The following is a 12,579-nucleotide window of genomic DNA, read 5'->3' on the forward strand; positions in this document are numbered from 1 at the left end:
CATACCAACCTACCTGCGAAATCAAGGCACTCTCAATATACCGAACCGCAATGTAAATCTACTCTGGTTAACTTAAGTCAGTGTAATGATGTGTGATGTAAATGTTTTCGAAAGTAGTAACTGTTTTATCTTTTTTGTCTTTAAAAACAAAAGCAGACACAAATGTTCATTCTCACAACTGTCCTGAATAACTTAATCTTTGTAGTGGCTTATAAACCTTACCCAGGTCTGCCATTTTTTACTGCTCTCCCCATATAAAGCAACCGAATTAAGCAGTTTACACTATTTTTTTAATGTCTGTCAGATTTTCCTCGTGGACCAAATCAACCAAATTTGAATTTAGTTTTTCCAGTATTATTATTGCAAAGATGCCTGTCTCACGGCCACCGGATTCTGTTCTTGTAGTTGTACAAATGTGTCCTTGATCGCTTACAAACTGTTATCTTACTTCTGTCTTTGGTGCCTGTCCAGGTTTATGGTTTTGAAAATTGGCCACCCTAGTTTAGGAATCGGAGTCCCAACAATAATGCCATCTACTACATATGCGCTCTCCTGTCATGGTGCTGTCTAATTTGCTTCTTTTTCAAAGTGGCAAGAGGTGATCGGTCTTGTGGTATTCGCTGTGTGTAGTGGATATACTCCTGCGCCGTTTAATGGAAAGTGCCTCGGGGGAAGAACGGGCATGGGCGCCTGCTTTGCGCGCCCCCTGGGCACTTTTGGTATTACACAAAGGGCTGCCGGTGCTTGAGCAGCCCTTTCTGTAATACAGATAGCGTTGGCACACATATGGAGCCAGCGCTATCACCAGAGGGTGTTCTCTCATTTGCATGGGGGTGTGACCACATGCAAATGAGCGAATCTCTTTGCCTTTGCGCCGTGCCATATTATAGACACAGAGGCAAATAAGTTGTTAAGAGGCGCACTATCCGTGCGCCCAGTGATGGCAGCACTCTGGAGGGGGGGAAAGGCGGTCCTATGAACCCCTCCAACATCCCCGTGCAGAGAGATAGTCACTCATTGCACCCGCCTGCAAGGGGATCTCTCTCTCCTCTGAAAATTTTCAATGTACTCTAACAGTTTCTATCCCAAGCTAACACAAACTTTGAGAGGTGTTGGTAGAAGCTGATCTAGACAGTGTCTTCAAATTTTGGGATCCAAATAGAATGAGACCACCACTTACTGTATTTACAAATAGTTGTGTTTTGCTTGAATTAATTGGGGCACATGCTACTGCGGTCTTTGTTTTTTCTATTGTTCCTAGATCGCTGAACTTCTAGCTGACTTGGAGAGGCTTTCAAAAGAGATGCTAGAACTACAAAGCAAGCATGATCAACTGAAACTACAGCTAAAGGTAGGAAGCATTGCAAAGACACCTGTGGGTGAAGACACTACTTTGGCACATAAACAAGGGGTGACGTATGTTCGCATGTATCCTTATGAAAGGATTGCCTGGTGGCTGTTGGAATGGAAAGCATGATTCAAGAGTTGTTCTTAAGGATTGTTCCATAGAAAGGAAATGGAGGGAAGAGTATTCGAAGCAGCACAGGAAATCCAACGAACGACTGTTGCAATATTGAATGATGCAGTATATACTCTGAGACTACATGGTATAGCACAATGTTAGCCTGTTCCACGGCCAGTGTCCTGCCACACATTTGGGTACACCTAGAGCAGCACTTTGATGCAGTGCTAGCACCTAGAAGTAGGTCGGGATAGCTGGGAATAATGCAAAATGTGGTATTTTCCCAGAAATCAAGGGATGTAACTGGCTGTGAGCAAGGTACTGAATGGTTTACTGTATTACTCCCTAGTTGTAGCACGATTTTTCAGTGAAGCAAATCTTAGATGGTCCTGTAGGAAGCCAACATTCTTTAGATAACATTTACCATAGGAGCAGCAGATGCCCGGGAGGTGGTAATGTACAAAGTGTTTTATATATTCAAAAAGCGAGGTTTCGGAGTGTGAGCATGTAGGTGCAAGTGCACATGTTATTTTCATTAGGAACCTTATTGGAAACCAGTCCATATAGCCGACTAGAAGTTACAGGAAGGTAGAGGTGTGCAACATAAGAAAAGTACCCGCATGGATTTGTGATGCATGGAAACATACAGCAAAGAGCCTGGAATGTTCTTGATCAAAAAAGTCCTTGAATAGACCGGTTATTGCTCAAATTCAAACTGTGGGAACTGGGATTGAGTGGGCAATTCATAGTGCAGTATAAGCGATTCAGTCGTGAGCTCTGCAGTCTTTTTAGTGCCGCTGCAGCTCCTTACACACGATTCCTGTTGCGTAGAAAGCAAAGCTCTAGAGAGGTTGAGCAGTTTTCAAGAAAAAGATCTTTTTTGGCCCAGGTATAAATGTTGTGCGTGCCCAAAACAGAAGTAAGTAGAATGCATTAAATGCTGTGACTGCACGAAAGAAACAAACTGCAAGCAACCTACACAAATAATCGAAGATAAAGAAAAGCAAGGAAGCAACCTTTTCAGGTGAACTCAGTGGAAAAGAAGCTCGACTGCCGTACTGCAAACTATTTAGTTGCCCAACTTGTGTGCGGCATCTGTGATTAGCAAACATTTTGAGGCTCCTCTAAAACTTCCTATATTCAGAATAGACAGTGCCTAGCATTCTGTCTATGTAAGTCTACACCATGTACAAGTATTCGAGACTAGGCATAGACCTAGGCCAAAGTGAGGCATCACAGTTTGCTCCTCTTGAGGGCGTGTGGTCAGGGCAAAGCTGGACTCTCTTAGTAGGTCACTGTGCACCAACACAAACCAAGATATCACAAGACAACAATCTGCTTACTTTCTATAACTGACCTTAATTATAATAAATGTGTGCTACAAACACTTCCCCATCCACGTGATCTGGTGTAACTCCTTTGTTTGGGAGCTGCAAGATTGCACCTCCACCCAAAGGGCGCAGTGTCTGAGCTTTCAGACTCCAACGTTCATTGCAGAGTCGGTCAGTTCTTATTCATAGACACATGACGAATGGATATTTGGCATATTAACATAAAAGTACCGCTCATCACCTGAGTGAGACAGCCTGCGTGAGAGGCAACAGAGCGATAAATGATGTTCTCAATAAAGACATTGTTCCTATGTTGCCACAGAAGAGTTTTCCGCAACTTTGCCATCAAAGAAGTGGCCCCTCCTAGATCAGTGACATCCTCTAGGAAAAAAACGTCAGCCCCTTGGTTCTCTATGGAACTACGGGCAGAGAAAAGTCTATGTAAAATACTGGAGGGCTCCTGGAGACACTCGTATGACCCTGTGGCCAAGAGCTCCTACAGAAAAGCTCTAAAAAAGTTCCATAGACTTGAGCGTAATACTATGCAAGACTACTTTTCTAACAAAATTAACTTGGCAGACAATTCAGCTAAAGCACTATTCAAAATTGTTTAATGTTTTACCAAACCTACGATTCTTGATAGTACTGTGATTCCCTCCCCTACCCTTTGTACTGGTCTGTCGGACTTATTTCAGGATAAGATCCAATTAATCTACTCTGTTTTCCCGTCCAACATGTCTTTGCTTGAGCAGAATCCAATTCCTGATTGTCTTGAGACCTGGTCCGACTTCCGCCCACTTCCTCTCGATGTGTCCCTCTAGGAACTGTATAAATGTAAATCTGGATCCCCGGGCGAGCCCTGCCTGGATCAGTTCTTTAAATTACTGGCACCTTGTCTTAATGCCCCCCTGAACCAGACTTAGAACTCTTCTTTAAGTTTAGGTATCTACCCAGGAGCATGGAAACAAGCATTCCTACTGCCAATCTTCAAGAAGCCGGGTGCTGACCCTACAGAGCATAAAAACTTTAGAACCATCTCTCTCCTACCTGCACCGTTAAAATTCTTGAGTAAGTAGATCAGAGTCAACTCTCCGAATTCCTGGAGTCAAATAATCGATTCCATGACCCAAAATCCAGCTTTAGAGCAGGATGTAGCACGGAGACCACACTCCTGGAAGTTGTGAAGAGCGTCCGCGAAACTGTAGACCAGGGCAACACAGCAATGCTAGTGCTGCTTGACCTGTCCACAGCTTTTGATACTGTGGCCCATCTGATGCTCCTGGAAAGACTTAAACACCTGGGAATACGGGGTACTACTGTGTCCTGGCTCCAGTCTTTCCTGGAGAATCGCTCACAACAAATTTTTTTGCGCCCCTTTGTCTCCCCCCAGAAGCCTCCTGTTTACAGGGTTTCTCAGGGAGCGGCTCTGCGTCCTCTACTCTTCAGTGTATACCTCACCCCACCTGCTGCCTTGGCTGAGACTCTTGGGGTGAAAGTGATCTCCTACGCTGATGACACCCAGCTGATGTTCTCCTTCAAAGAACAATCTGAGGTTGCTTTTGTCAATTTTAGATGGTGCCCGAGTAAAATCTCAACCTGGATGCTCAAAACTGCCTAAAGTCCTGTAGGAAGCCAACATTCTTTAGATAACATTTACCATAGGAGCAGCAGATGCCCGGGAGGTGGTAATGTACAAAGTGTTTTATATATTCAAAAAGCGAGGTTTCGGAGTGTGAGCATGTAGGTGCAAGTGCACATGTTATTTTCATTAGGAACCTTATTGGAAACCAGTCCATATAGCCGACTAGAAGTTACAGGAAGGTAGAGGTGTGCAACATAAGAAAAGTACCCGCATGGATTTGTGATGCATGGAAACATACAGCAAAGAGCCTGGAATGTTCTTGATCAAAAAAGTCCTTGAATAGACCGGTTATTGCTCAAATTCAAACTGTGGGAACTGGGATTGAGTGGGCAATTCATAGTGCAGTATAAGCGATTCAGTCGTGAGCTCTGCAGTCTTTTTAGTGCCGCTGCAGCTCCTTACACACGATTCCTGTTGCGTAGAAAGCAAAGCTCTAGAGAGGTTGAGCAGTTTTCAAGAAAAAGATCTTTTTTGGCCCAGGTATAAATGTTGTGCGTGCCCAAAACAGAAGTAAGTAGAATGCATTAAATGCTGTGACTGCACGAAAGAAACAAACTGCAAGCAACCTACACAAATAATCGAAGATAAAGAAAAGCAAGGAAGCAACCTTTTCAGGTGAACTCAGTGGAAAAGAAGCTCGACTGCCGTACTGCAAACTATTTAGTTGCCCAACTTGTGTGCGGCATCTGTGATTAGCAAACATTTTGAGGCTCCTCTAAAACTTCCTATATTCAGAATAGACAGTGCCTAGCATTCTGTCTATGTAAGTCTACACCATGTACAAGTATTCGAGACTAGGCATAGACCTAGGCCAAAGTGAGGCATCACAGTTTGCTCCTCTTGAGGGCGTGTGGTCAGGGCAAAGCTGGACTCTCTTAGTAGGTCACTGTGCACCAACACAAACCAAGATATCACAAGACAACAATCTGCTTACTTTCTATAACTGACCTTAATTATAATAAATGTGTGCTACAAACACTTCCCCATCCACGTGATCTGGTGTAACTCCTTTGTTTGGGAGCTGCAAGATTGCACCTCCACCCAAAGGGCGCAGTGTCTGAGCTTTCAGACTCCAACGTTCATTGCAGAGTCGGTCAGTTCTTATTCATAGACACATGACGAATGGATATTTGGCATATTAACATAAAAGTACCGCTCATCACCTGAGTGAGACAGCCTGCGTGAGAGGCAACAGAGCGATAAATGATGTTCTCAATAAAGACATTGTTCCTATGTTGCCACAGAAGAGTTTTCCGCAACTTTGCCATCAAAGAAGTGGCCCCTCCTAGATCAGTGACATCCTCTAGGAAAAAAACGTCAGCCCCTTGGTTCTCTATGGAACTACGGGCAGAGAAAAGTCTATGTAAAATACTGGAGGGCTCCTGGAGACACTCGTATGACCCTGTGGCCAAGAGCTCCTACAGAAAAGCTCTAAAAAAGTTCCATAGACTTGAGCGTAATACTATGCAAGACTACTTTTCTAACAAAATTAACTTGGCAGACAATTCAGCTAAAGCACTATTCAAAATTGTTTAATGTTTTACCAAACCTACGATTCTTGATAGTACTGTGATTCCCTCCCCTACCCTTTGTACTGGTCTGTCGGACTTATTTCAGGATAAGATCCAATTAATCTACTCTGTTTTCCCGTCCAACATGTCTTTGCTTGAGCAGAATCCAATTCCTGATTGTCTTGAGACCTGGTCCGACTTCCGCCCACTTCCTCTCGATGTGTCCCTCTAGGAACTGTATAAATGTAAATCTGGATCCCCGGGCGAGCCCTGCCTGGATCAGTTCTTTAAATTACTGGCACCTTGTCTTAATGCCCCCCTGAACCAGACTTAGAACTCTTCTTTAAGTTTAGGTATCTACCCAGGAGCATGGAAACAAGCATTCCTACTGCCAATCTTCAAGAAGCCGGGTGCTGACCCTACAGAGCATAAAAACTTTAGAACCATCTCTCTCCTACCTGCACCGTTAAAATTCTTGAGTAAGTAGATCAGAGTCAACTCTCCGAATTCCTGGAGTCAAATAATCGATTCCATGACCCAAAATCCAGCTTTAGAGCAGGATGTAGCACGGAGACCACACTCCTGGAAGTTGTGAAGAGCGTCCGCGAAACTGTAGACCAGGGCAACACAGCAATGCTAGTGCTGCTTGACCTGTCCACAGCTTTTGATACTGTGGCCCATCTGATGCTCCTGGAAAGACTTAAACACCTGGGAATACGGGGTACTACTGTGTCCTGGCTCCAGTCTTTCCTGGAGAATCGCTCACAACAAATTTTTTTGCGCCCCTTTGTCTCCCCCCAGAAGCCTCCTGTTTACAGGGTTTCTCAGGGAGCGGCTCTGCGTCCTCTACTCTTCAGTGTATACCTCACCCCACCTGCTGCCTTGGCTGAGACTCTTGGGGTGAAAGTGATCTCCTACGCTGATGACACCCAGCTGATGTTCTCCTTCAAAGAACAATCTGAGGTTGCTTTTGTCAATTTTAGATGGTGCCCGAGTAAAATCTCAACCTGGATGCTCAAAACTGCCTAAAGTTGAATTCCGAGAAAACTGAGGTGCTTTTTTTCAACCAGCTGGTCCCACCACCCACAGCTTTGGTAGCCATCAGAGCTGAATCCCTCACCGGTTCCAGTGGATTCGGCGAGAAACCTGGGGTTCAAATTCGATAATGCTCTTTCTCATAAGACCCAGATTCATCATGTCTCCTCCTCATGCTGCTGGAAATTGCGAGCCTTGAGGAAATTCTTCCACTTTCTCCTGTTGGATTTCAGGAGTACTGTAGTTCATGCCTTGGTCACATCTCATCTGCGCTACTCTAATAGTCTCTACTTATGACTTCCAGTCCATTTGATCCGCAGATTGCAAATAGTTCAAAACGCTGCAGCTAGACTAATCTTCAAGGTGCCTTTCCATCATTCCATTTCTCATCATCTGCTTAGTCTTCACTGGCTGCCCTTTAGTAGCAGAACTGAATTTAAGGCACTTACTCTGCCCTACAGAGCCACCAGGGGTCGGTCCCGACATACCTGAGACTTAGATTGCAAAGCTACCAACACGACCGGGTCCTGAGATCAAACCACATGAAGTTGCTCACTACTCCCCGCTTTCGTGATGCCAGGATGGGCGGCAGAGCTGCAAAGCTCCAGAATGCCATGCCTCTCTATCTCCAAATGACAGAACCAGAATCAGCCTTTAGGAGAGCTTTAAAAACCTGGCTCTTTAACCATACTTAGTCCTCTTACGTGCCACGGTGTGAATCTGCTACCTTAGCGCCGGGACACCTCCGTGGGAGGTAGCAGTGCGCTCCATGAATCTCAAATAAATATAATAATCAATGTTTTTCTTCATCAGCCCTCTAATGTTGGTCTCCGTTTCCGCTTATTTAATGGCAATGTGTGAACCAACCTTAAAGGAAAAGCTGGGTTTAAATATGTTTTCATAAAGAAGAAAATGCCACTATCAGGAGAAAAATGAATATGTTTAGGTGCTCAAACTCTGAACAGTTGTACCCCACCTGTGCCTTTAATAAGGAATTGAAAAGTACTGATATTTCATTGTGAATCCACTGTATGTCGTTGTGCAGCATATGAATTACAGCACATATAAGGGTACATGCTGTATCTTTGCCCTAATTCGAAAATGTAACCTTGTTCCTGTAGCCAGCACGGTTCTCGCATACAAGGGTTTTCTCACGGTGAGGAAGCATGTCCATCCCCTTCCCATGCGCTGAAGCCCACTTGGCACTTGTGTGTGGGATTGTGGTGGTTCATCGAGAATGCTGTGTACACTTTCAGTACCGCTAGGGATTTTTTTCAGAGGGGCATAGCTTCCGGAAGGTGTTTGGGGTGTTACACCCCCCCTTCCCCAAAATATATATATCTTCAGGTAAATAACTGGGTACAGAAGCTTTCAGTCGGTATTGTGAGGTGTCTCAGATTTTACCAGGATTTTTTCCATACACTAAGACAATCCAACACACACTCCCTCCTCTTTATATTTTGAAAGTCTTCCAAAACATTGGTTATTTTACAAAATGTTATGTTCTCTCACTCAGTACCCCTACCAATCCGCATTCCTCTCCCTTCCCACTGCCCCTTAAGCCCATCATGCACCCTGCTTGTCATATAATGTATTTTAACATTCTATGCCAGCATGATTGTTGGAAAATCTGCAGCTCACACTCCCCCAATCTTACTGACCATGCTATGCCCCAGTAGTTTTATGTAAATGTTTTGAATGATTGTGATGCTTTCGGTATGGACCATATTTTCGGTCTGTTAGTGTCACCAATACATCCCACCAGTTGAGCACAACTTGAAAAAGTATTGTCATTAGGAATAGTGGAAATAGTCACTCATTCGTTCACTTTCCATCTCTTCATATTCACTGCAGGCCCGGACTGGCCGTTGCGGGCACCGGGCAATCCACCGGTGCGCCGCAAGGGTGGGGGCCGGTTTAGCTGCAAAAGCGGCCCTGTAACAAAATCGGCCAAAAACCGGCCCGACAAAGAGCTCGGTCGCACCACCAGAGGACCGGCCGAGCACTTTGCCAGGGCCGGTTTTGGTTCTCAGTCCGGCCCTGATTCACTGTCCCTCTCTTGAGGCACCTCTCTCTCTCACTGCCCTCTCTTGTTTCTCTCCTCATCACCCTCTTGCCCTTTCTCACTCCCTCTGCATCACCTCCTTCTCATTTTTTCCTCTTTCCTCTCATTGTACCATTTCCTTTTTCCTAGTCCACAGTTTAATCTTTGAAACAAAGAAGGTAGGACAATAGTTTGGATCAATCGCCATTGCATCCTGTGACGAGAATAAAATGGGCAGAATTCCGCGGAATGAGGATTAACTGTTCCTATTCCGCACTATTTAGCTCGCCCCGTACATGCAAAATTCTCACACAAAATTCACAAAGAACACCAAACTGTCTAGATCTGTATAATGGGTATAGATCATATAAGAGCCAGGGCTTTCGTCAGGAGGACACTGCAGCTTGCACCAATCATTGCTCCTGCTATGCTGCCAAGGATAGTAATAGCACAAATACTAATCATCACACTCCTACATGTGTGACAGTTCCTGTGGCGGCTCCTCTGCTATGGAGGAGCGTTGCCCCAATGCTTTTTCAGCACGGCAAAAAAGAAGCTGATAATATCAGGACGTTATTATCATTTTATTTTTCTGTATGGCAGGGCTGGACTCTGTGATGCCAGAGCAGGGGCGGAGGGGTTTGCACTCCTCTAAGTGCACATGACGGTTTAACCGGCCATCTCGGGCCAGCCAAACCGTCATGTGCACTTGGCATGTTCTCCATTGGGCCTGTGTTGCACAGCCCCATGGGGAACATGCCCAGGCTCCCAGGCACTGCCTGCGTATCCAAACAGGACGCTCAGATCAATCACTGCACCGCAGGAGCAGCGTTGTGATTGGCTGGGAGAGTCTGGATGTCTGGGTGCTTCCAGCAGATGGAGTTGAGGCGTGCGGAAGAAGCGTGCTGCGCGGCGGCGAAAATACTTTTTTTTTTTTAAATCAATTCCCCCCAGCCTCACCACCCCCATTCCGAGGGATCCGCCACTGGACAGTTCGGTCTATTTCAGGCCCCCAAGGCTATAAGAATGGTTTTGGCGGCAGGTAATAGTCATTTTTTATGTGTACTAAGTTAATAATCCACTCTTGTTGTTGTCCTCTCTAAATTAGCCAGACAGCGCCACCTTGTGGCACACTCACAAGTGCTGGTGTTGACAATTACGTTTCGGTGCCGAGCACTGGAAACCACCTGCTCAAATTAAGCACCTATCATAGCCCATTTTGTCAGATCACACAATTTACAGAACACAAAACCGGGCCTCCTCTGTCTGACAGCACACCTTCTACCCAAAAATTAATTCCGTTTCTCGTGAAGTTGCAGTCTATTTGTTGTTCTTGAGAACTGAGGAAGTAGGTTCTGAAAGCACTGTACTAGAAAGGGTGATATTGACTCCAACAAAGGACTTGAATGTCCCCATGCATGGTGAGTTACTTACCTTTGGTTTTATTCAAACGTGAAGGAAACCATATGTACTGTTGCTACATCTGTGATATGTAAAGGTTGTTGAATGGTCGTAAATGGGAGCTCTACGTTTATAATAGATTAATGTTGTGAATCTATAGCCCATATTGGTCCTGAATAGGCAGTCTGAGGAATCTAAACTGGTCTTGGAAGAAGGTCTGGATGAATGCCAGATAAGGTTCACAAGTTGAAAGGCTGAGGAGTTTTCTAAATCTGTCGAAGATTGTAAGTACGAATCAGTTGGTGCAAGTATTGAATGCTTGGCAGACGACGTCATCCTGAACTGTCAGTACATAATGTTTCTGAGTTGTGGTGATTTTGAATGAGGGCGATGCTTCAAGTTAAGCTTCCGGGACAAGGAGTGGTAATAGCCACCTTCACTTAAGATGAGAGGCGGCCTCTTCATTGACTGCGACATCAGATAGCGCTCTACATCCCAGTGCCTGGATACCCGACCGGGGGTTAAGCAGCGCTTAACGAATCTACTTACCCTACCATGCTGGGAACACATGCGTAATCTTTAGGAGGTACATTGATGTCCGACAATGGGATCACCATGACAACCGTCTGGTTATCCAGCAGATGTTGCCTGAAGCAGGTCTATCCACATGTTGAGTGCAGGGGGTGCTTAGTCGGCCCTCCTGTGTGTGTTCTGCAGATGGGCTTGGGTCTGAAGCCTTTTTGGACTTTTCAGCTGGGCCGCTGCCTTCATGGTCACTATTTCCAGCTGTTGTGCACTTTACCTAATATGCAGATTTCTTCACATCCAACATGAGGAATGTTTGTAGCCATCGAAGGTGGGTTATTTCTCAGAGTCCTTTTTCATAGAACCACGAAGCATCATTGTCCTAATTTCTAATTGGCATCAATGATGACAACCAATGACCTTACCTAGAAAACGTGTTTTTATCTATTTTTGACCCAGGACGCCGATTACTGTTCTGTATCGCGACGTTGCTCCCTCCCAAGTAGCTTCTTATATTTATAGCGCTCAGGGGAGAGCAAGGGCACTACATTTGGTTCGCCCAGGGAGCGTTCTCCCCAAAGTCTCTGATTGTGCGAGTCCTGCGCATGCGTAGATTTGTGCGTGGCGTCGTTCTTGCAGACTGGGATTTCTATTTCCTCCACATGTGTTTAGTAACCTGTGTGCAGCCTGCAGACTTCTGTTTTTTTTTACTGTACAGACCGCCGGCACAGGGGGTTCACTTCTTACCCAGCGCTTGTGATTTGAGTACGGAACTCGCAAGCATCCCAGTCTGCGTTCGCTGCAGTGCATCGCCACCTAGTGGTATGGATTCGAAAGCACAGGTGTAAACTCAACTATTGGTGTCGATCGTGGTTATATTTGGAACGAGGCTTAGAGCTGGTCATCTGGCCATAAAAGTGAGCAGAGCCTGGCTTGACCCTACATCGAAAGCAAGAGGCAAGCCACCATAACCGCTGTCATGCCACAGTGGCCGGCGAAGTCATACAACGCTCTTCAAAACATAAAGTTTTTTTTACTGTTTGTAAATTGAATAGATCAGAATGATTACATGACTGGAGTATGTGATGTTTGCGTGACCACGCCTTTAACCCTCCCTGGAGGATTCGGTTGTGCATAGTGATCCTCCTGAAGGGTCTGTAAACTCCTTTTCTGGGGAGTGGGCTCATAAACTGGAAATGAACCACAAGGGTGGCCTCCTCGTTCCAAGTCATCAGGAACAAGGTATGCAGTCCTGGACTTTATTGTGGCAACCAAATGAATTCTGGGTGTTGTAGTCGTGGTTTGCTTCCATAATTATAATACTCAAAAGAAGCAACGGTGAGGGCAACACACACTGTAGCACAGAAAATAACCCAAATTTATAATGGAAATGACACAACTGTCTATTTTAATTGAGTGTCCGCTCTGACACCTCCAAGCGGTCTATACTTCTTGAAAATATCACAGGGCCAACGAATATTGATTCCCAATTTTATTGTTCACGTTTAAATCACCAACTGACAACAGCTTCTTCAATCAGTTTCAACAAATAATCAATCCAAATTCTACTCAAAACATCAGACAGCCGACGCGTTTCGTCCCATGAAGGACATCATCAGTGCTTTCAA

The 12,579-nt window shown here is 45.1% G+C and overlaps 1 protein-coding gene across 2 annotated transcripts in view; it reads left to right on the forward strand.

The window, feature by feature from the left end:
- The window catches only part of ANKRD35 (ankyrin repeat domain 35), a 230,343-nt gene that overhangs the window by 192,535 nt on the left and 25,229 nt on the right, over positions 1–12,579 (forward strand). For both annotated transcript variants that reach the window (XM_086945353.1, XM_086945352.1), the window contains exon 11: positions 1,262–1,351. In XM_086945353.1, the coding sequence (XP_086801479.1) occupies positions 1,262–1,351 (90 nt within the window). The remainder of the gene's footprint in view (positions 1–1,261; positions 1,352–12,579) is intronic.

This window comes from Lissotriton vulgaris, chromosome 12 (assembly GCF_964263255.1).
Source record: "Lissotriton vulgaris chromosome 12, aLisVul1.2, whole genome shotgun sequence".
Taxonomy (NCBI): domain Eukaryota; kingdom Metazoa; phylum Chordata; class Amphibia; order Caudata; family Salamandridae; genus Lissotriton; species Lissotriton vulgaris.